General features: G+C 35.4%; 10 protein-coding genes across 10 annotated transcripts; 6 read left to right on the plus strand and 4 right to left on the minus strand.

Annotated features, from left to right (window-relative positions):
• HRK1 (putative serine/threonine protein kinase HRK1) lies at nt 1–1,700 on the minus strand (the record flags this gene model as incomplete). The annotated part of the gene is made up of 1 exon (XM_001644357.1): nt 1–1,700. A coding segment is annotated over one exon (1,700 nt), but the record flags the coding sequence as incomplete, so codon positions are not given.
• Nucleotides 1,701–4,126: 2,426 nt separating this feature from the next.
• Nucleotides 4,127–6,673, minus strand: VPH1 (H(+)-transporting V0 sector ATPase subunit a; the record flags this gene model as incomplete). Its single annotated transcript, XM_001644358.1, has 1 exon — nt 4,127–6,673. The coding sequence occupies one exon, from the start codon at nt 6,671–6,673 to the stop codon at nt 4,127–4,129; it is 2,547 nt and encodes an 848-aa protein (XP_001644408.1).
• A 1,265-nt stretch (nt 6,674–7,938) lies between these two features.
• On the plus strand, nt 7,939–9,204 carry ERG12 (mevalonate kinase; the record flags this gene model as incomplete). The annotated part of the gene is made up of 1 exon (XM_001644359.1): nt 7,939–9,204. One exon carries the CDS (start codon nt 7,939–7,941, stop codon nt 9,202–9,204), a length of 1,266 nt encoding a protein of 421 aa, XP_001644409.1.
• Nucleotides 9,205–9,424: 220 nt separating this feature from the next.
• On the minus strand, nt 9,425–10,408 carry FSF1 (Fsf1p; the record flags this gene model as incomplete). Its single annotated transcript, XM_001644360.1, has 1 exon — nt 9,425–10,408. One exon carries the CDS (start codon nt 10,406–10,408, stop codon nt 9,425–9,427), a length of 984 nt encoding a protein of 327 aa, XP_001644410.1.
• A 1,164-nt stretch (nt 10,409–11,572) lies between these two features.
• YTM1 (Ytm1p) lies at nt 11,573–12,934 on the plus strand (the record flags this gene model as incomplete). Its single annotated transcript, XM_001644361.1, has 1 exon — nt 11,573–12,934. One exon carries the CDS (start codon nt 11,573–11,575, stop codon nt 12,932–12,934), a length of 1,362 nt encoding a protein of 453 aa, XP_001644411.1.
• A 1,370-nt stretch (nt 12,935–14,304) lies between these two features.
• Nucleotides 14,305–15,678, plus strand: MGL2 (putative carboxylic ester hydrolase; the record flags this gene model as incomplete). The annotated part of the gene is made up of 1 exon (XM_001644362.1): nt 14,305–15,678. One exon carries the CDS (start codon nt 14,305–14,307, stop codon nt 15,676–15,678), a length of 1,374 nt encoding a protein of 457 aa, XP_001644412.1.
• Nucleotides 15,679–15,996: 318 nt separating this feature from the next.
• Nucleotides 15,997–17,430, plus strand: DML1 (Dml1p; the record flags this gene model as incomplete). Its single annotated transcript, XM_001644363.1, has 1 exon — nt 15,997–17,430. The coding sequence occupies one exon, from the start codon at nt 15,997–15,999 to the stop codon at nt 17,428–17,430; it is 1,434 nt and encodes a 477-aa protein (XP_001644413.1).
• A 281-nt stretch (nt 17,431–17,711) lies between these two features.
• MOD5 (tRNA dimethylallyltransferase) lies at nt 17,712–19,010 on the plus strand (the record flags this gene model as incomplete). Its single annotated transcript, XM_001644364.1, has 1 exon — nt 17,712–19,010. The coding sequence occupies one exon, from the start codon at nt 17,712–17,714 to the stop codon at nt 19,008–19,010; it is 1,299 nt and encodes a 432-aa protein (XP_001644414.1).
• A 70-nt stretch (nt 19,011–19,080) lies between these two features.
• Nucleotides 19,081–21,348, minus strand: Kpol_1064p39 (uncharacterized protein; the record flags this gene model as incomplete). The annotated part of the gene is made up of 1 exon (XM_001644365.1): nt 19,081–21,348. One exon carries the CDS (start codon nt 21,346–21,348, stop codon nt 19,081–19,083), a length of 2,268 nt encoding a protein of 755 aa, XP_001644415.1.
• An 842-nt stretch (nt 21,349–22,190) lies between these two features.
• On the plus strand, nt 22,191–23,354 carry SCJ1 (Scj1p; the record flags this gene model as incomplete). The annotated part of the gene is made up of 1 exon (XM_001644366.1): nt 22,191–23,354. One exon carries the CDS (start codon nt 22,191–22,193, stop codon nt 23,352–23,354), a length of 1,164 nt encoding a protein of 387 aa, XP_001644416.1.
• Between the last annotated feature and the right edge of the window lie 236 nt (nt 23,355–23,590).

A 23,590-nucleotide genomic window follows, 5' to 3' on the forward strand; every position in this document is an offset into this window, starting at 1 on the left:
TTAGCTGGACCTTGGAATCTTCTACCTGAGGTTGAAGTTTTTGAATTGTCACTAGAATTGGTTTCATCTTTTGCTAAACCAGACTTTCTACGAGATGAATTGACAGTAGAATTCAATGGACTATGCTCATGCGGCAAGGTTGCATTATCTCTATAAGCAGGCGGCTTATCATAAACAGTATTGCTACTACCAGATGAAGTTACATGATCTGGTTTTGGATCTGCTTCTATAGGAGAATTGACACCATCTTCAGCCTTATTATAGTTTGGAGTTCGGAAATGATGTACTTCCATCTCCAGTTGTGCTGAACGTTCACTATGCTTCTTCATTGCTCTTTCTTTCAATAACCTCTCATGAATCTTAGCAGATTCAACATAATCATGTTCCATTTCATCTGGTAAAGAATATAACCTAAAATTCTCATCCATTTTTGGATGAGGAATTTTCCATGGGAATCTTTTCAAAATGATACAACAATATATTATAGCCAACGACCAAACATCAACAAATTCAGGTTCGTAAGATGAACTTGAAGTTAAAACCTCAGGGGCTAAATAAGGATCACTACCTACAATTCCATGAGCCATAATCGTATTTTTTGCAAATGGGTATTTAAATATTGTTGCTGAACCGAAATCAATGATCTTGACAATACCATCCTCGGTCATCATAGTATTATCAAGCTTTAAGTCTCTATGAGCTAAACCTTTATCATGTAGATATTTGACACCCTCCGCCATCTGTCTCATACAACAGTTAACTTCACCACGAGACATCGAACCACTGGTAACGACAGCAAAGAAATCAACAGGACAAAATTCCATGACTTGAAAGAATTTATTATTCTTTGGATCAGAAAATATATCTAATGTTTCAACGATGTTTGGATGCAGTAGAGTAGAACCAATTAAATATTCTGACATACATTTTCTCGAGTAAGAACCCATAGATTCATTTGGTTTTTTGTCTCTAAATTGCTTGACAGCAAACACTTCATTATCACTTGGTCTAGTAATTACTTTGACGGAACCACCGGCACCAGATCCCAATTCTTTACCGAATATACCATACTTTTCAGCAAGCATGGCATCATCCTGATATATGATATCTTTATGAAACGTTGAAGTTGCAGTTTCACTTGCATCAAGGTAGTGCCCACTGTCATCTGCTGAATTGAGGTTAAATTCAGCTTTATACTCACCGTCATACTTCAACGTGACACCTTCTAAAGGATGACCATGTAGGATCGGGCTTACTGGATCACCTGAACTACTGATTGACTTGTCAGATGAGGTACGGTGTGGACTTTTAAAGAATTTTTTCAAATCAGCCATTGATTGGTTACTGTTTGATACTAAAGATGTCCCAGAATCTATACTCCAATGTCTGGATCCCCCATTGGGACTAAATTGACCGCATAAAGATATCAAGGAATTCTTTCTACTTGAATCCATATCTTGGCCTAAGATAAAACTCTGAATAGATTCAAATGAAGCATCCTTTTCTCTTCTCATTTGATCAATACTTTTACGTCTATTTGGGACGCCATCTTCTAACACACCCAAGAATGGTCTTGATGACCTCCTTGCATGTTTAGGAGGGTCTTGGTGGTTTATCTTTGAATTTTCTGCTTCTTTAGCAGACTTAATTGTCTGATGGTGACGGTGATGCACCTGAGACTTCGTAAATATATTTGCCATGATTAAAAAGATTTTATTTTTAATGATATATTATAGATGATACTACGAAGACCTCTATAATAATAAATTAAATTAAATTAAATTGAATTAAATTGTATCGAGGAGACTCTAAATTGATAGTTATTTGGGAATAAAAACGAGTTTTGTAAATAAGCTGGTATACGATTTTGTCATTAGCTTTCTCTTGGCCTATAGATATCTTTAAAATTTCTGAAACCAAGATCTATTATAGGGAAATATAGATATTAGCAATACGAATATATATTGGTAGATTGTTTCAACGACAGTCAGTTTCCAACTTCACGACAGAGAGACAGACAGACAGCGAAGCAAGACAACAAAAATTATTCAAAACGCAAATGGTGGAAGGAAAGGTACTCTAACGTCTAATATTCAAATATTCAAGGTTATATTTATACCATTCGATAAACATCTATTCCCGAACTCCCCCAGACTGCAATCTATTTCTTGATTTCCTTCCAACTTGTGTATTATTTAAAGAGAAGGGAGTAAGTGAAAAGGAATTAAGTAAATTGCAATATCTCGGAATAGAATAACACAAGAAGAACACTTGCAGGTATAAAGAAACTCAACAATGCAAAACGACTGGAATATTCCCTGTATTACGAAGTTTTCAATCCAATCAATAACAAGGACATTAAAAATTTTCCCTTTGGCTCTCTCTACCTCTTCAGCATTATTTGAACAAAAAGAGAAACAGAGACGGGAGGGACAGCAATTGATGCCCCACATCGACAGCATCCTACAGCATGCACTGGAATTTTAAACTATACAAGTGTATCCAGAATCAAAGAAACACTATATATCTTTCCCAAACCTTGATCATATAACTCCTTCAATTTCACAGAGCCTCTCGATTCCAATTATAAACTAGAAATAAATAAAATAGAACTAACTACACGAAGTGTGGATGGATATCAAATATCGAATATCCAAACCCATCTCTCTACGATGAAAGCCAAGGACAAATCACACACATACTTCGAAACAGAAATTAGAATGAAACGTCCAAGTTCTCAACCAAACCGACCCCTGGATAGTGCTTTCTGTCAAGTACAGCTGGCAGACATTAAGATATCAGACAGGGGGAGTTCGAAACTTCTTATTGGAAATTGCTTTCTCTTTCATTGCACTTTCCCCTTCTTTTGGGCAATTTGGTGAAGAATAGTGAGAACTTGCACCAATCCTAACGTTATATACCATCATATCCATGTGGTACTGACAGAACAATACGGTTCTTGCCTCGGTTGCTTTCTTTTGCCTACCAGGGGGTTACAAGTTGTAGGTCTCTGGGACAGAGAGAGGTAGAGAGAGATGGAGGGCCATCAGGCATAAAAAAAGGAACTGTACTGGAGAGAAGCGATGTGTCTCTTGATTGGAAATGTGCGAGTTTTGGTTAAATAGTTCAAGAAGTGCTTGCGGTTACATGGATTGGGATTAGACGAGGCTGTCGGTGGATGGGGGGGAGAGGGAGAGGGAGAGGGAGAGGGAGAGGGAGAAGGGAGCGAAAGACCCAGTGGAATCTATCCAGTCTGTTCCGAATGGATAGATTCTTACCAGATTTTTATGCAACATTTCTCGTTTTCGAGTGAATGAATGGGAAACGGTGGGCCTCTTTGTCAGCCTCGGGCTTGTTCTGTTTGGTAAAAAGAAACTAGAGCGCGGCGTTAACAAATGGTGATAATTAGCAAAAAGGAACTAGAACTGAGTATTATATACACATTATGTTAGGTAAGGTTACTTATGGGAACCGGCCAAGGATTTTGTCAAAAGTGCCAGATAGAGAGACGGTAGAGGTTTAGTTTTGGCTTAGGCTTTTTAGCTTTGGGGGTGGACAAGAGAGTTTGTTATGTTAACAAGGATAGGATTTGAATGACAAGTTTTCGAACTGGTTTTTTGGTTGTTGTGAGTTTTATGATAAAAAAATAACAAAAGTGGGGTCCTTTTATCAAATGGGATGAAAGTCTGATTTCATTGCTAGCCAACGAACCAACCGGCCAACCGACCGTCTTTCCGTACTCTAGTTCGTTTATCCTCCTCGTTCTGACCACGTAAGTGATACATACTGTGTATAGTCAGTTCGATTGACAAATTGTTCGATCTCTTCTGCTTCCGCCTGACACTTGTAGCTCCGATTTGGTTCTCTTATCATACCAACGGCCGTAGAGATGCCTTTTTTCCCCTTTTAAGCTTGTACTTTATTTGTTATATATGTATCTATTATAAATGATATGGTGTATATACCTTTTGTTCGTTATTCGAAATGTATATCTATATTCTCTGTCTGATATCTATGACGGGTGTAAGTGCTATGATGATTATGATGGTTTTTGTTTGCTTTTATTAGAAATTGTTGTTGAAGATCTATTATTTTTTTCCCCTATTTTTGTCCTGATGTCTATTTCTCATGCAGTAGCAGCTGCCGTGGCTGAGGTGGTTTGTGATCCGAAGTCTTCGATATCCTCTGTTGGGAAATTGAATGGTTCGTATGGGAGACCTTCACCTACGAAAAATTTAGACATGGACTCGACCCAATGTAAACGTAAGGAATGTAGCATGGCTGAGGTACCTTCCATCACAACTAGCACACATACTGTCAATACGAACCACATTGCAAATAAGAATACGATAGAAATTACACCTAGTGTACCAGAACTCTTGAATCCAATTGCGATTGTCATACTCCATAGAACATTGGACAATTGAGAATGCGCAAGGGACAATGCCCACAAACGTAAATATGATGCTGTGTGAGACACACAGTTCAAACAGAACTCAATCGTATGAATTACCTGATGGATAACAATATCACCTAGGTTCTCTTCTGCACCATGTCCTCCTGCTTCACCATCTTCACCAGCGCCACCGTCAATGTCTACATCGGGTAGTAATTGTTCTAATTCGTCAGTCACTGTCGTTGGTACTGCGTTGTACTTCTTGCTTAATTTAATCTTATAGTATATTGGCTTAACAGCCAACAACCATGGAATACAGATCAATGCTATGAATAATAATGCCATCTGAATCTTGTCTTGATATGGATATAGTGGATCATCAATCTTACCAGGAGCCAAAAACATATTGATTAACATATTCAACAAACTTGGTGCGACTTTACCATCTTTGATCCAATCAACAGACCATTTGTACACTATACAAACGGCCAAATAACCGAAGATACCATGCATGAATAAGAAACCTGGAATAAAATTACCAACAATGTCAATCCATGAGTTGAAATAGATATGATTTACCAAGGAAAACATATATGAATATGACATGTGGATAAAACCCATTAAAATAGACAATTTCATCTTATATGAATTGGTAAACAACAAATCATTTTCAGCACCATGCCATGCGTAATCCAAACCGATTGGGTATGTACCAACTGGTTCTGCGAAAACTGTTTGACCTGGTTCGAATTTTTCTGGCCATTTCCAACCAGATTTAAAGAATGTCATTGACTTGGAAAAAATATCATTGTACAGGAAACCTGTGTACATAGAAAAGGCACCCATCAATAGTACCATATATCTACCAGTGTATGCCATATCCGATATATCGTCTCTTTTCATTTTTGCAATCTTATTTTCATTTAAGACCAAAGCTAAGGCCGCTAAAAACATAATGAAACCATGCCCCATGTCACCAAACATAATGGCGAACATAAATGGGAATGTCACAATTGTAGGCAAACCAGGATTAATTTCTCTATATTGTGCAATACCATAACAATCACAGATAGCTTGGAAGGCTTCTGTAAATTTGTTTGTTCTATGATAGGTAGGAGGAGTTCTACTTGTTTTCAACACTTGAACAATCGAAGGAACGTCTACTCCTAAGTTGGCAGTCATTTGATCTAAACGATCTTGCAAGACAACTAACTCATCTGATGGAATCCAACCTTCTGCAATCAGAATTTTTCTGTTGTTATCGAAATTGAATTTATTCAATGCTTCAAAGACAGCTTTCTCACGGGAAATGTCTTGTAACCAGTAATTCAATTCTTTTGCAATTGCATATAATTCACTCTCCAAAGTAGTATTAGTTGTTTGTAAAACGGTATACAAATCATCCAAGTTTTGGTTGACTTCGATCAACTGCTTGGATCTCATGTTTGAAGTTTGACCGACATCGTAAAGTTTTGCATCCAAAGATTCTGCAATTTTCTTAATTCTTTGAATTATCAGGTCACCTGGAGAGAAAACAATAAAAGCATTCTTTGCGACTTTGTCCTTTACAGTTTTATCGTAGATAGGTTCTTCAATTTCAGTATGTTTAAAATACAAGTTACCTCTCAACACTCTCCACAAGATCTGTTCAAAAACAGGAATTTTCTCTCTTGAAATAACACCAGTAACATAGTTTACGGAATCTGGTAAGCTTGCGCCTTGATCAATGAATTGTCTTTCTATGTCATCAATTTCTGTTGATGGCTGCGTAGTTTGAACGGCGATCTGTTGATGCTGGGTGCCGTCAATTGCGAAAAATGCGTCTGAAGATCTCAAAACATGTCTGAATTGTTCCAAGTCGGCCTTCTGTTCTTCCAGTTGTTCTGATGCGTCCTCCATTTGAAGCAGACGTTCTTCCAAAAACTGAGCATTTTGAACATGATCATCAATTGCAGCCGTGGTTGGTGGGATCATCATAGTCTCTGCGGCAACCAACGACTTTCCTTCATCTGCAGCAAACACTTTCAGACTATGTTTCTGCAACAATTTGTAAAAATAACGATACTGTCTTTGAACATTATCCAATCTTCTAATATCGTTGACAAAAGTTCTCTGGAACGATTTTGTCTTGTGATTCAAATCCAAGAATTGGACTAAACCTAGTTGACCAACAATGTAAACAGAATCTCTGGAAATCTCCTGGGGGATATAGAAATGGACCATTGACATTTCCGCCGAACGAAACATCGCCTCATCTTTCTCTCCTAACCCAATCATTGTTATCAGCTTAAATTTTAAATTCTTTTAAATTTTGTGAACTAAAAGCACAGAAACAAACTACCAAACAACAACGGTTCCTTCTTCAATAGCCAAAGAGTCTTGTTCCAATACAAACCTGAAAAGTACTGCTTTATAAATAAATTTTTCCAAAATTTATAACCGTTCAATGGGTTTCAAAAATTCTTTGCAGCACTATAAGTTTCAGAATTTAAGCAAGCTATTCTCTCGGATATAGATTTTTTCCTCAAACACTTGTGTTCGCTCAACAACAATATAATAGAATAAACACAGAATTTAATAGCAACTGAATCAGACAGCCAGAACACTCTCAATTACCAATGCCAATGCTCTCATTTATATCTGCTAAATCATCTCATCTTGTAGCAAACTTAATCAAAATCCCTTTTAAAACCTTTTTTTTTTCAAATATTTACAACATTTTCTTTGCTTAAGGAGGATACAACCACCGTGAGGAGTGATATACAACAAGGCACGTGACATGAGTTTGAGTCAGCACGTGACGAAGATATTTGTACGCACGTGACTTTCCACTTACAATTGTTTTTGGATCAGTTGTCAAGTATACACTGCTTGGTTGGTAGTTAACCTAGTGAAGCAAGTGAGTAAGTAAGTAAGTAAGAAAGAAAGTATGTGTGTATTGCATAGTTTACTATAGTGAGTTAAAATGGTATTACGATTTGGAATTCCTGGTACTGTTGTGGGGAGAAGGAGACAGGACAGGTGAATGTTTTGAGAACTTCTAGATTCTCTCTTTCTCTATATTCAATTGTGTTGCTCTGCTGGTACTGAAACAAATGTCAGCCTATCCGAGCTATTTCATGTCTCTTGTATCAATGTAGCGAGTAGTACCCAGCCGACTTAAAAAACCAGTATCACTGGAAACTCATATCAATTTGACTCAGAAACCGATCAGTTTCGATTGGACTAAACATCATCACCTTCTACCATTGAGGTTTATCAGTTGTTCTCTCATCACCTGTTGCAGTAACTCTAAAGCTTTCCACAGTTAAAGAATTCATAGACTAAAAGTAGTTACCCGGAATTTGGATATTTATCGGGTCACCTCATCGAGACACTGCCCAAGCCAAGATCTAATTGGTATATAAAGAAGCCAACTGATGAGCAATTGCTCTGCTATCCAATTGTTGTCGTCGATTGTTTTTTCAAGACATTTAGACTCTTATCTGTAGCAAGCCGGTGGTATTTGTTCCGTTTTCTTTAAATTCTCATCTCCACGGATAATGATTCCTTTTATTACTTCTGCTCCTGGTAAGGTTATTATATTTGGTGAACATTCTGCAGTTTACAACGAGCCTGCAGTGGCCGCTAGTGTTTCTTCTCTAAGAACTTTCCTATTGGTTGAAGATGGCGCTCACAGGGACACTGTTGCTTTGAATTTCCCTGATATTAAGTTCCATCATGAATGGAGACATTCCGAGATCCATCAAGTTATAAAGCTTGCTGAGGCTGATGGTTTATTGACAAAGGCTAGAAAGGATACTAATAACTTATCTCAACCGTTGGTAACTTTGTTGGAAGAGAAATTGTTAGGTAGTTTGAAAGAATCTTTGCATTTCCATGCCGCATTTTGTTTCATCTATTTGTACGTGTGTTTATGTCCTAATGTTAATCATGTCAAGTTTTCCCTTAAATCTACTTTACCAATTGGTGCAGGTTTAGGTTCAAGTGCTTCTATCTCTGTAGCATTGTCTTTGGCCATGGCTAAATTAGGGGGTCACATCAAGAGTACCGAATCCTTGACTTCTGCCGATAAGAAATATATCAATAGTTGGTCTTTTATTGGTGAAAAATGTATCCATGGTACTCCTTCTGGTATTGACAACGCTGTCGCTACTTATGGTAACGCTGTTCTATTCAAGAAGGAAGATAATGGCTCAACTAACTTCCAATTTATTGACAACTTTCCAAAGATTCCAATGATATTGACATATACAAGAATTCCAAGATCCACCAAAGTTTTGGTTAGCAATGTCCGTGAATTAGTCGAAAAGTATCCAAGTATTTTCAAGCCAATTCTCCAATCTATGGGTCATTTGGCTAATGACGGTGCTGATATCTTGAGAAATTTGAATGATAAAAATTATAACGACTTGTTGGAATTAGTACGAGTCAATCATGGTCTATTGGTATCATTAGGTGTTTCTCATCCAGGTCTAGAAATAATCAAATCGTTAAGTGATACTATGGATTTAGGTTCTACTAAATTAACCGGTGCTGGTGGTGGTGGGTGTTCATTGACCATCTTAAAGAAGGATGTCACACAAGATCAAATTAAAACTTTCAAGTCCATCTTGAAGGAAAAACACAACTATGGTACATATGACACTGATTTGGGTGGTATGGGTTGTTCTTTTGTTTCTTTGGATTCTATTCCTGAAAAAGATGCGATCGTAATCAAGGCTATTCTGGAAGCTAGAGAAAGTCCAAGAGAGCAATTGACGAAGTTCCTATTTTCCGATGAATCTGTTTTGACTTGGAAGTTCTAATCAACTACAATTTTAACCTTAACAAAATAGTAGAAAAATGCATAATTGAGAAAAAAATGAAACGGTATATATCACAAGGCTATCTATACATTATTCTAAAACTCGGCTCTTATAGAGGATTATTTTTAATATGAAAATAAATAATTAATCGATACATACATGTTCAGTCTATAAATATATAATAATAAGAAAATATTATTTCAATCATAATTTTAAGATTTCAAATACCTCTGTTAAAGTTAACATATTCAATCTTTTGGCCGGATTTTGTAGTTTTGCCCTGTAGTTCTGATTCCAATTTTGAAACATGGATGCTTTGGCGCTGTGGGAAGACAGCTAAAGCAAAAGGCAAAACCGCAAACAAAGTTGCAGAAATCAAACCCAAATTGGTCAAATTCTGTATCTTCATTGATTTACCCTTTAAGAATCCGCTTTGTAATTTAATCAAGGCCAATGGAGGTAACACCATGACTGGAGTAGCGTTGATAATTCTACTCAAAGCCGTTTCACCAACGGCCAAGAATGCTGCTTTCTTAGATTTGCCAACTTCTTCACCATCTTGATCATAGACGGAAATACCATTACGAATTTCATTTCCTCTCATTAGGAATACATTTACGATACCAGCACTAACAACTGCCGCAAATGGCACCAGACGAGTAAGCACCAATCTTGTAGAAGGAGTAATATTCTTTAATCTAGGGACGAGTTTGTTTAAACCCACCGCTACACCACATGAAGCAGATACAGCAATAGTATAATTCGTCAAAAGTTGCTTTGTAGACATCGGATCTGATTTATTTGCATTGGCAGCATTTACTGCAACATTCAAAGACTGATTAGCCCATTGCCAAAATAAAGTCCCCATGGTACCTAAACCTGGCGTCAACATACCTGCTGTTACCACGACATTTGAGATGACATTACATGACATACGGAAGGGCAGAAACACAGTCTCACCAGTATCTGGATGCACAGTAGAGTCTAATTGTTTCTTAGCCTTCCAAAATTCAGGTGTTGGCTGTTTAAGTATACCATTACGATAATCACTTATGATCTTTCTAGCGTTTACCAGGTGATTTTCAGTAGTGAACAGCATTGTAGGATCTGAAATCCCTGCACAATGACGAACTCTCCCCCAATAAGAGGATTGGTCATATTTGGAGACAGGTAGCTCGATAGGACCTGGTACAGATGAGGCCATTATTTCTCTTTTAACGTAAAATAATTATCTCAGATGAAATGAAGTCGGTTTGCTTCCACCCCTTCCAAGAACACAATTATATATATATAAATATATATTGCCAATATATGATTAACCAGTTTTCAATTCCAACATTTTATAATCAATCCCAATACGACTAGATTGATTTAAAGGTTGGAGCTCATCGAATATTTCATTATGATTCATACACTTGTCGTCATTTGATCTGGATATCTTTCGAGTTCTGAGTTTCGTCCCGTCCCCGGCGATACGATGGACTCAGTTACCGGAACAGGAGTTGGATAACTTTTTTCTTTTTCTATTCGGTATCGTATCACGTGCATATATCACATGACCATCATCAATCTGTACGAATAGAGATTTAAAAAAAATATATTCTGGCCCTAACTTGTGACCAGTTTTGGAGAAGTTACCCGCACTTACAACTAATATATAAAGAACTCGATTTTATCGTCTTTCTTTTGGACGTTCATATCACTTTCCTAAATAATATTTTATATTCTAGTTCTGGTTTTTTAATTTAGCTTTAGCTTCAAAAGGGTGATACGAAAATGCATTCTATTCACTGTGCCATCTGTTTTTCTATAGGTGATCAGAGGGGAAAAGAAGCGCTAGATAGACACCCACGCTCATGAGCGTACCTCATACTGTTTTAAGTGTTATAATTTTTATTGTTAATACCCACGCTTAGATCAGTATCTGCGCAAGTGAGACATCTCATATCTTTATATTATACTAATTGTAATACCAATGTAATTGTAATTGTAATCGTAGTTGTAGTAGTTTTAATCAATCTGTAGTTGTATCTGAAATTGTAACTAATTCCATCAATCTTGATCTAACCCTCCATACTCGACTGAACTCATTTCGAAAAATTGTACAGTTCGGTTTGAATTTAAGCTTAAAGTTCTAAATTTTTTGATCTCTACGCGAATTTGTTAACTTTGAAAAATTTTCGAAAGCTCATCGCAAATATTACACACTATTAAGAAGATATCAAACATTATTTGAAGGTTAAAACAGTTATTATTTTAAGATATTGTGTTGCATTACTATCCATTTTAAAGATCTGTGAGCACCGTCAACGTATTTTGTTTCAACTATATCCTTCTGTTCCCCCTCCCTCCAAATAAATACCTGAAGATGTCTAGTGATTCTTCTCAAGTTAAGTTAAGATTCTTCACTCGTGAACAAGATGAATCTTTACATGTCCAAGATGCTCCTATGTATGCTCCTATCTCGTTGAAGAGATATGGTTTATCAGAAGTTGTTAATCATTTACTGGGGTTCGAGAAACCTGTTCCTTTTGATTTCTTGATCGATGGTGAATTGTTGCGTATTTCTTTACAGGAATACTTAACCAAGCATGGGTTATCTTCTGAAACTTTTTTGAATGTTGAGTATACAAGAGCTGTGTTGCCACCTTCTTTCTTGAGTAGTTTCAGCAATGAAGATTGGGTTAGTTCTCTAGATGTCGGTGACAACAATAAGATCATCAGTGGTTCCTACGATGGTGTTGTTCGTACTTGGAATTTATCTGGTAAGATTGAAAAACAATACAGTGGCCATTCTGCACCAATCCGTGCAGTTAAATATATTTCAAACACTAGAATGGTTTCTGGTGGTAACGACCGTACTTTACGTTTGTGGAAGACTAAGAACGAAGATTTAAAACAGCCAGTTGTTGATGAAGACGATGAAGACATTGAAGATGGTAAAACATTAGCAATTCTAGAAGGTCACAAAGCACCAGTTGTTTCTATCGATGTTAGCGATAACTCTAGAATTTTATCAGGTTCTTATGATAACACCATTGGGTTCTGGTCAACTATTTATAAAGAAATGACAGTCGTTGATCCAATGGAAGAGTTGAAAAACAATGACAGCAAGATGTCAACCGCTGCCAAAAAAAGAAGAAAGTTAACATTAAAAGATGGTACCATTAGAAGACGTGCTCCATTAGCATTATTAGAATCACACACTGGACCAGTTGAACAAGTTTCCTTTGATTTTAAAGATAACACAGTCGGGTATTCAATTTCACAAGATCATACAATCAAGACCTGGGATTTGGTCACTTCAAGATGTATTGATACTAAGACAACCTCATATTCATTATTATCATTAGCCCAATTGCCAACATTAAACTTACTTGCATGTGGTTCAAGTGCTAGACATATCACATTACATGACCCACGTATTGGTTCAACATCCAAAATCACACAACAACAATTAGTTGGCCATAAGAATTTCGTTGTATCATTAGATACATGTCCAGAAAATGAATACATGCTATGTTCAGGTAGTCATGACGGTACTGTTAAAGTCTGGGATGTAAGAGCCAATTCGCCAATGTATACAATAACAAGAGAAGAACAATCTGTAGAAAAGGGAGTAAACGATAAAGTGTTTGCTGTTAACTGGTCAAAAAATGTTGGAATCATTAGTGCTGGACAAGATAAAAAAATCCAAATCAACAAAGGTGACAACATATTTAAATCCTAGAAATGTTGTTAACTTGTTGAATCCACACTCACATACGAAAAAACACTCATACACAAACACACACAAGTATATATATATATATATATATGTATGTATATGTATATATGTATACATGGTAAAAGCAAAAAACTATATAGAATCCAATATTTTCAAATGTACTCTAATCAAATATAATCAATCAATCGTAACTCAAATAATATCATATATAAACAAACAATTCGTTCAATTGCCAATCTCGATCCTACCCGAATAACAGAGCTACAATGGCCAAGACCATCCATCAAAGTCAATCCCAATCCCTTTATATCCTAACAGAATACACTACCTGTAATGCCAGATATCCAAAGCTAACTTCACCATAATAAAATTCGAATTCGAATCAAACTGAAAAAGTTCCAAATCCAATGACAAACAAGGCAAAAGTGATGCATGTTTAACCCACCCAGTCTAGTATTACCAGATACAGATAGAGACGGTCCACTGGATTGGATCACCATACCCAGAGGAATAGGATGGAATGGGATGGTTTTGGTTGATTTTGATTGATTTCTGGTTCCATGGAACTGGAAAAACTGATATTGGTACTTGTAGGGATAGACTCTTATCGAATCAAGAGAAGTGGTGGGATGAGCTGAATCAGCTGGATCGGTTTAATTAATTAAAAAAAAAAAAGTTTCAACGTTAGGAAATGGTGTAGTTTATGTTCTTCACTACTTGATGTTGACAACTATTACGACAATTCAATTGCAGTTTAGACATCTCACAATTTCCTATGCCTTCTAACTTCCAAGAGAGGGCGATGAGATTATGTTTCCTTCTATACCTCTGGCCAAGTACTACCATGAAGTGTCCTCTCTCTTATGTATTTGAGAATATTTCGATTTAGTCTCAAGTTAAGCTGGACGTGGTGATGAAGAAGGTGATGATGTGGTTGGTACTTCATGTCAATAGGAATTCTATTTCAAGGGGAAGCTTCCCTTGTAACGGTTTAGAGGTTTTTTTTATTGGTTTTAGAGGTTTGTTCCATTTGTCTTGATCGATTGATGGTTATTACACTCTTACTATCTCATAATATTATTAATATAGCAACGATAAAAATTTTATATATAGTATGTGGTTAAAACCCGTCCCAATCGATGAGATAGGGATATAGTTATTCGTTAAATCCTTCATTTCATTCCATATTACTCTACTAAAATATTCTTGCTTATATTTATATATTTATATTTATATATATAGTGTGTGTGTCTCATACTTATTTTAGCTCAACTTAGCTTTAGTTTAGTAAAGTCAGCTCTCACATTAGTGTGACTTGTGTGTCCAAGGCGTAGAACGTTGTGTTGTTGTCGATTTAAAAGATATTTAGATAAATGGCTTTTAGTGAACATTTACCAAATTATCTTACCGTTAAAGCTGTTCTTCCGAACCATCCTATATACTTCCAGTTAAAGGATAGGAATCAGTCTGTCGGTAAAAATCCTACTGTCAGTTTCCCAAACCTGATAGAGAAATATGTCCCTGAATTTAAAAATGGTTCTAGCAGCATGCTGCATCCTTATTTGATCAATGGTCATTTCCAAACGGCCTATGCTTCTTTGAAGAAATTCCAAGACATTGATCAAGTCAAATACAAAAGATTGGTCTTAAACTATTCAGATGGTGGTGAAGGTACTGTGGATTTTGTAGTCAACGAGGAAAAAGGATCAACTGAAAAAGCTATAAAGCCTTATAGTCCAAAATTCCAGAAATTTTTACCTTCAAAGAGCTTTTATTCTTTCTTTAGTCCAAATGATCCTAGATTGAAATCAGATGATACTAAACCTTTAGTGATTGTATTGCACGGTTTAGCTGGTGGGTCCTCTGAAAGTTACGTCAGGTCTTTGGTCCATAATATCACTGAAAACTATGGTTTTGAAGCTTGTGTCTTGAACGCAAGAGGTTGCTGTCATTCCACTATCACAACCCCCCAATTGTACAACTGTGGCTGGACCAATGACATTAGACACTGTGTCAACACTTTGAAATCAATGTACCCAAACAGAAAGTTTTATATGGTGGGGTTCTCCTTGGGGGCCTCTGTTCTAACCAATTATTTGGGTGAAGAAGGTGAAAATTCTCAAATATCTTGTGCTATTGCAGTGAGTCTACCTTGGAACCTAACCAACGCTTCCCATTACATCAATAGCACAACCATTGGGAAAAGAGTCTATTCCCAAGCGTTGTGCAAGAGCTTGGTCAGATTAACCCACAGGCACATCGAGGAATTAAGGAAAAGCCCAACTTTTGAATCAGTCTATTCAACTCGTTTCGAAAGCATCAAGTTCCTAGATGAGTTCGACAATTTCTTCACCGGTCCTATGTTTGGTTATAAAGATGGAGTTCACTATTACGAAGATGCTTCTGCTTACCAGAGGCTCCCTTTCATAAGGACCCCATTCATTGCCATTAATGCAAGAGATGACCCAATCACTGGCCCTGTGTTCCCAGAGAAAGAGTTTCAACAGAACCCATATACTGTACTAATCGAAACTGATATTGGAGGTCATGTCGCTTGGTTCAACGGTGAGAAAGGTAAGAGATGGTATCTTGAACCAATCTGTAGATTCTTAAGCACATACCATAAAGAAATTTCATCAAAGGGTTACGAACCAGTCGCACCTCCTAATACCTCCCCATCAAAAGGTCAGTCTTACGTCATGACTACTTATAGAAAACAAATAGCATCCATTAACGATAAGGTTTAAACTCACCCTATTTGCTTAATTTATTTAATTGAATTTAATGTAAATTTAGTATCGTGTTTAATTTATTCTTAATATTAACTACAACACTCTGTAATTACTTGCAATAACCAACATTTTTTATAATACTTTAATCTAGTTGTTACTTTCTGAATATAACCTCTAATGCATCTAAGAACTTTGATGAAAGATTTCATTAAAAAAACATGTTTAAATAGAGGCATAAAGGTAGATTCTGGAGTAAATCAGACCATCAATCCAAGAGGAAGTAGTTGGTAGATATTGGTTTGGACCTTATTCGATCTTGGTGTTTAATATAATATGCATGAAATAATTACAATTTCAGTATCTCATCGAGCTAACCATTTAGCAACACAATTTTTCAATTGCCAAGAGGCATCGTTATATGATAATAAGAATGATAGTGAAAAGTCGATATTTTTGAATCCCATTGTCGATAGACTGTCCAAGACTGTATCTTATTATCCTAGAGCACTGTTATGGGATGCGAAGACTGGTACTGGTTCTCTGGGGAAACATCAATATTTCAATGAGGATGATTACTATAATTTCGATGATGGTGATAATAATAATGTTGAAAAAAACGAAAGTAGTGATATTATGATTACTCATCCTAGGATAAATAGATCAGAATATCAGATGGCATTGGATTCCGGTTCTAAATTACCGGTTTTAACCCCTTCAATTACAAGATATTGGTCAGATTATTCGAAATTGATTTATCAACCAAAAAGTTTAAATACTTTAAGAAATTGGTACCATGATGTAGAAGAACCAAACCTACCTGATTATGAGAACTTGGGAGAAAGGAAATTCAACGATTACATAATAGGTTACGATGAATTCAATGATAATTACAGCATGGATTTCTTCGATGATAATTTTCATTATCAATTAGAACAATGTGATTCTCTTCAAGGGTTTCAAATGATTACTGATTTAGACTCTGCATGGGGAGGATTCTCAACTGCATTACTTTTAGAATTGAGAAATGAACTGCCTAAATCTGTAGTATACACTTGGGGTTTGAATGAAGACGATCCATTGACAGGTACGGTTACAAAGGATCAAATGATAACAAGAGCAAACTTGCATAAATTGTCAAACAAATTAAGGGCATCCATAAACTTGAAACAAGAATCTGACCTGTTTATACCATTATATGAGCCACCGAATACTTCGAATTGGGAACTGTCTGGAATGTTATGCAAGATATTCGATACTGTAAACTCACTATTCTCTCAATCTAATATGGATCAACGAAGATCAATGGATTACTTGGCAGAATGTATTAAAGATGGAGATGAAGTGAGAAATATTGTTTCAAATATTACTTCAACGGACTGTACAGATCTACAATATTCATTTTATCCAAGGGTAAAGCCATTAAAAACAAGAAGAAATGATGATAGTTTACACATCTTCTCAAAGGCTTCAATAACTCGAACAATGGAAATAAACCACAAGTCAAATGACTTAAAAGAATTATTCACTTATCCATATTCTCCTTCAGATACAATTCCTATAGCGTTTAGGAAAGTTAGTGAATTCACTGTTGATCTAGAATCAACAGAGGTTTGCAGAGACGTGTACCAACAATGGCATGATATAGTCTCCAAATATTTCAGACACGATAGCGACAGAGAAGAATTAAAAGATGAACTAGCCACCGTTTCATCAAATTATGAGTTCGGTTGGTACGATGATGAAGATTCTGGTGATGATGACTACTGAGAGGAAGCCTTTTATGTTTCGAAGCCCAATTCTCAATCATCAAGATTTACATAAATACATAAATACATTTACTACATATAAATATATAGAGACATACGGTATGGTTTTATATGAACACATTTATAATTTTTAGTGCATTAACATTGTCATTTCCAGATTCTCATCTACACCGTTTAGTGCTGCCTATATAAATATATAGAAGAAACTATTAGAGATGAGCTTCATCATATAAAAATTGTTCAACAAGAATTGAGATGAGATGAGATAAGATAAAGCTTCTGATGATACAAATGTGTATACGGGGAATCATGCAAGGAATGACGAGTTCAGGTAGAGTAATTGTTGTTGCTGGTACTACAGGTGTTGGGAAATCCCAATTATCTATACATTTGGCTAAAAAATTTAATGGTGAAGTGATTAATTCTGATTCAATGCAAATGTATAAAGGAATCCCAATCATTACCAATAAACATCCATTGGCTGAACGTGAAGGCATTGAACATCATGTTATGAACCATGTTGATTGGACTGAGGAGTATTATATTCATAGGTTCGAGAAGGAATGTATCAAGACTATTGAAGATATTCATAGGAGAGGGAAAGTTGCAATTGTAGTAGGTGGTACCCATTATTATCTTCAAGCATTGTTTAATAAGAGTGTAAATGAGAAAACAAGGGAAGTTACAGAAGAAGAATCAGAAATTTTGAATTCTGGAGATGGTGAACTGACTTATCAGACTTTAATTAAGCATGATCCTGATATTGCAAGCAAATATCATCCAAATGATACTAGAAGAGTCCAAAGAATGCTAGAGATATATTATACTACAGGAAAGAAACCAAGCGAAATGTTTAATGAACAGCAGAATAGTTTGAGGTATAATACATTATTCTTTTGGCTATACAGTGAACCAGATGCTTTGAACAAAAGATTAGATGATAGAGTTGATAAAATGTTAGAGACTGGTGGTATGGAAGAGATTAATGAATTATATAATTATTACAAAGATAACAACTTTACTGCGGAACAATGTGAGAATGGTGTATGGCAAGTTATTGGGTTCAAAGAATTCCTCCCATGGTTAGAAAAGGAACCTAATGTATCTTTACCTGATTGTGTGGAAAGAATGAAAATTAGGACCAGACAGTATGCAAAAAGCCAAGTGAAATGGATAAAAAAGATGTTAATCCCAGATATTAATGGTGATATTTATATTTTGGATGCTACCGATTTGGAGAAGTGGGATCAGACAGTAGCTGTTAGAGCGGATAATATAGCTACCAAATTTATAGAAGATAAAAATATCGATGAGCTCAAAGTACCAAATAAATTAAAAAGTTTGGAATTTGATAAGAACAATTTGGATAAAACAAAAAATGATGATTTTGAACACTTTACCTGTGATATTTGTTGTGATAAAAATAATAATAAATTGTTAGCTATAGGAAACAAAAATTGGACAATTCATTTATCAAGCAGACGACACAGAGCAAATTTGAAAAGGTCTCAGAAGAAAGAAGACTACCTAATGTATAAACAAAGGAAAATAGAACCATCTAAGGATCAAGAAAGCGAATAATTGCATGTATTTTAAAATAGTTACCAATTTCGAGATATATCGAGTTCCTGGTTATATGATGACAATTTAACTATTTAAAAGGAAAGAACAGTCTTTTTTTGGAAAGCTGTGCAAAAAAACTGCCAGACAATGTCATATGTGATTCAGCACGTTGATCAGTTGTTGAGTTTTCTGAACTTTCTGAATCTGAGATTGGTGACACTGTGTCATTAGCGGTCAAATTTACAATTTTATTCCCCTGAAGAGGCTTGAATTTGCTTATTCTATTCCCTTTCTCAAGATCTAAGTCATAATTTGTAGTTCTTGATTGCTCATCACAGCTTTTTAATTCGTTTAGTAGGGATGTTATATTCGTTACTTTTGAACGCATCGACTGTGGATAATTATTTATTAACAATGAATTTTTTTCATCCCGATTGTCATACCTACTCCCATATATATGCTTCAATTGCTTAACTGTTGGGGTAGTTGAAGATGTTAATTTCAATGAGGTGGTATTTAAAGTTGAAAACTTTTGATAATAATTTTTATTTTTATTCATTATGGCATTACCTGTTTGAAATCCGTAAGACGAACTCCTTAGTCTATAATTAAGTTCTTTAAGGTTGGATGAGGATTGAAGATTCAATTCAGAGTTTTCCATGCTGTAGTCACCGCTACTTGTTAAATTTTGAACAATATCTGTAAGCTGAATGATTTCTCTGTTTGATCCCGATAAAAGTGAAACCAGTCCAGTTTCATCAATAGACCCACCCTTCTTTTTCTTTGCCAATACTTCTTCCTGATAATCAGCTAAACATAAAAAATCAGCAGCTTTATGATGGAAAGTGTAATAAAATTCATTATCATGTATCGAATCAGGACTATCAAGATATTTCAAACCCGTGGCAATTGCAATGTTCTTATACTTTTGTAATAGAATATTCAGATATCCCGAGCTTTTATTTATATCGTTTTCATTTTCAATGAATTTTAAAATTCTACAAATAGGATAAAAACAGTATTCTATTGATTTGTTTTCTGATTCTGACATTTCCATAATTGATTCAAACTCGTTAGGTAAATGCCTAATTAGTTCTGCACATAGCGGTAGTGGTATATCATTATGACTCGCCGATTTGATTAATGTGAGGATATCAAGTTTTAATGCATGTCTATAAGAAGATCGTTTTTCCACTTCAATTCTTGCCAATAATTCATAGAACATATCAGCAGTTTGGGATCTATAATATATTTTATTATTTAAATCGGCAATAGTATTCCTGCATTGATAATTAACATTCTTAACACTGACATTACTCAATTGAAAATTCAATAGTTTCCTCATCAAATCCAAGACACTTAGACCTATCATACTAATACTTGAAGTCAGTAACGCAGATATCAGTTTAAGGATGATAACAGGGTTTTTTTTATTTGGGTTGGATGAGCTCAAATGTTTAAACAGCAGGATGACAACGATATATCGTAATTGAAGGGGTATCATGTCACAAATAACAAGAAGCAATTCAGAATTGGGAATTTTGAATAAATGCGATAATAGCTGTTGGACTGCCACTGTCAACTTATCAGTTTCTGTTGTATTAAAGAAGTTTCTTGTTGCTATTACTTCTAGATCATTCTGGCTTTCAATATTTAATGAATTCAATGAACATTGAAGACTCTTTGATAATTTTTGAGAGTCACCTCTATATATAGAATTTGGACGTAGATTAATTATCTTAAACTTTGGATATTTTTCCTTCAACTTTTTTAAACTGTATTCCACACATTTTTGAACAATGTGATTTGTGTATTGATTACAAGCTAAATTTGTAGCCATCGAAATATCAATACATCCTTTTAATAATAATTCATCTTTATGTAATCTATAATGGACCACTTTAAAATAAGATTCAACAAAGTCAACGAATTTCTGTATTGATTCAGAACTCCAATTAAATATATTATTTTTAGTTAGTGAACAAACACTATTCAATATTTTCTCAATATGCTCAACAATAATAATATCATTATTAATATTGGTATCTGTCAATATCTTGATCAGAATAAATAAGAAGTCCCCTATAAATATGTTTAAGTTTTCATTACATGAATGTATTATTTCATTCATTAGAATAGTTGTGACAGCAATATTACCAAACTTTCTATGACGTATGTCGTGCAATGTTCGTTTAACCAAATATTTGCTGACTTTTTCCAACTTATTCCTTCTTGAACTAACATAGTATAACAAATACGAAGTCTCTGAAGTGTTGGGTTTCATTTCAGATGTCCTACCCCTAGGATAGCAATGGTTTACCAACTTCTGATGTTTTGGTGTGAACAGAAATTTCATGATACTTTCTCAACGACAACCATATAATGATCCATCGAGTGTCCTATATTTAAAATCAAAAATAGCCAAATAACCAATCTAACGTTACAAAAGTCCTAATTAATCAAATAAACAAGTATTTTAACCAAAGTATGAGTTATATCAGTCCTATTAGAGGTAAAACCCAAAGTGTCAGCAATTGCCTCAAACTGATTTTTGTTGTACTCACATACAAATATCAAAACCAAAAAGAATAGAAACAAACTAATTTATGATAAACTGTTTAAAAAAAATAGAGAGATGGACTAGATATCAACATCTCAATAACTGTAATCTGTAATGAACTGATATCCTAAAGTAATATCAATGGTTATACTTTCTAATCAACTCTATCCATTCATTTGCTGAACCTTCCCATACTTTAATACTGTACTATACTAAGAGACGATGTTACTGAAACAGTCATGTGATCTCGTGATATTTTTACGTAATGCAATATGCTGAGGTTTAGAGAGTTCTCCTAGTAAAATGGTGTAAGCTATGATGATATTATTGCATAGTAGATCTATAGAACTACAATACAACCTTAAGATCTATCTGGTCACATCAATCACTGTCAGTGTTGTATCTTCAGTTCTCTGTTCTTCCCTTTATAGCACTGACACCTTTTACAAACAGAATCTTCAGCACTTTTTTCAATATCTCTCTTCTTGGCAGAAACTGAAAAATTTGACTTAAAATATAAATACGTAAACGTAACAACAACGTATTAAAAAGAAGCTATTGATTGTGATTGTAGACTTGGTACATGGTCTAAGGATACTGTAGCCTGCTGTTAATATATTGTGGTTGACTAAGTGAAGATGGTTTTGACCTCGTTACGAGTAATTATCTCAATTTTATTATTTTTGCCTTTTATCTTAGCACAAGATTACTATAAGATATTAGGTCTATCTAAGAATTGTAATGAAAAAGAGATCAAATCTGCTTATAGACAATTATCCAAGAAGTTTCATCCAGATAAGAATCCTAATGATGAAGATGCCCATAATAAATTCATTGAAATTGGTGAAGCCTATGAAGTTTTAAGTGATCCTGAGAAGCGTAGAATGTACGACCAATTTGGTGCAGATGCTGTTAAAAATGGAGGTCCTGGTGGCCCTGGTGGCCCTGGAGGTCCTGGTGGGTTCCACGATCCCTTTGACTTGTTTGAACAGATGTTTGGAGGTGGCCATGGGGGTGGTTTTGGAGGCTTTGGAGGCTTTGGAGGTTTCGGTGGTGGTCAACAACACCAAGGTAAACAAAGAGGTCAATCTATTAAAGTGCGTCATGCTTTGACTTTGAAAGATTATTACAATGGTGGTTCCATTTCTTTCTCTTTACTGCTTAACGATAATTGTGACCATTGTCATGGTTCTGGCTCTGAAGATGGTAAAGTTAAAAAATGTCCTGACTGTGGTGGTAGAGGTGTGGTAATTCAAGTGATAAGAATGGGTATTGTCACACAACAGGTACAGCAGAGATGTAACAGATGTGCAGGTTCCGGTGAAATCATACAAAACAAATGTAAAGTTTGTAGTGGTGCAAAAGTACAAAAGAAAGAAAAGGACATCTCTGTCTCATTTGATTCCGGTATTGAAAGAAACCATATTTCAGTTCAACAAGGTGAGGCTGAAAAGGGCCCGGGCATCGAACCTGGTGATTTGATAGTCGAATTTTTTGAAGTTCCAGAAGCAAATATGGGTTACAGAAGACGTGGTAAGGATTTATTCAGAACAGAAGTCCTGACACTCCAAGAGGCCATAAACGGTGACTGGAGTAGAGATATACAATTCTTAGATCCTACAAAGAAACTACAACTAAAGAGATCGCCTATGGATATAGTCATGAATGGTGAAGTTGAAAAAATTCCAGGTTTCGGTATGCCAATTCTTGGTTCCAAGGGTAAATTCGGTGACTTGTATATTGACTACGTCGTCATTAAACCACATGTCGATCCAAACTCTAGACTTGATGACGAATTGTAATTATGGTTTTTAATTAAATCTCTTATAGATAGCACTGTATTATTAATATCTAATAATAAATAATCAGGAACACATTAAGGTTTCCTTTTTGTTTTCATCTTGCTCGATTAAGATCAAGAATTCTGAAATGCAAAATAAGCAATCGATGCATGACCATAAATGTTAATGGTATCGTACTCCTGTAGATAATGATTCTCTAAAAACTCTTGAAAGGTCTCCTCCGCTATATCAAATGG

This window comes from Vanderwaltozyma polyspora, genomic scaffold (genome assembly GCF_000150035.1).
Source record: "Vanderwaltozyma polyspora DSM 70294 KpolScaffold1064 genomic scaffold, whole genome shotgun sequence".
Lineage (NCBI taxonomy): Eukaryota > Fungi > Ascomycota > Saccharomycetes > Saccharomycetales > Saccharomycetaceae > Vanderwaltozyma > Vanderwaltozyma polyspora.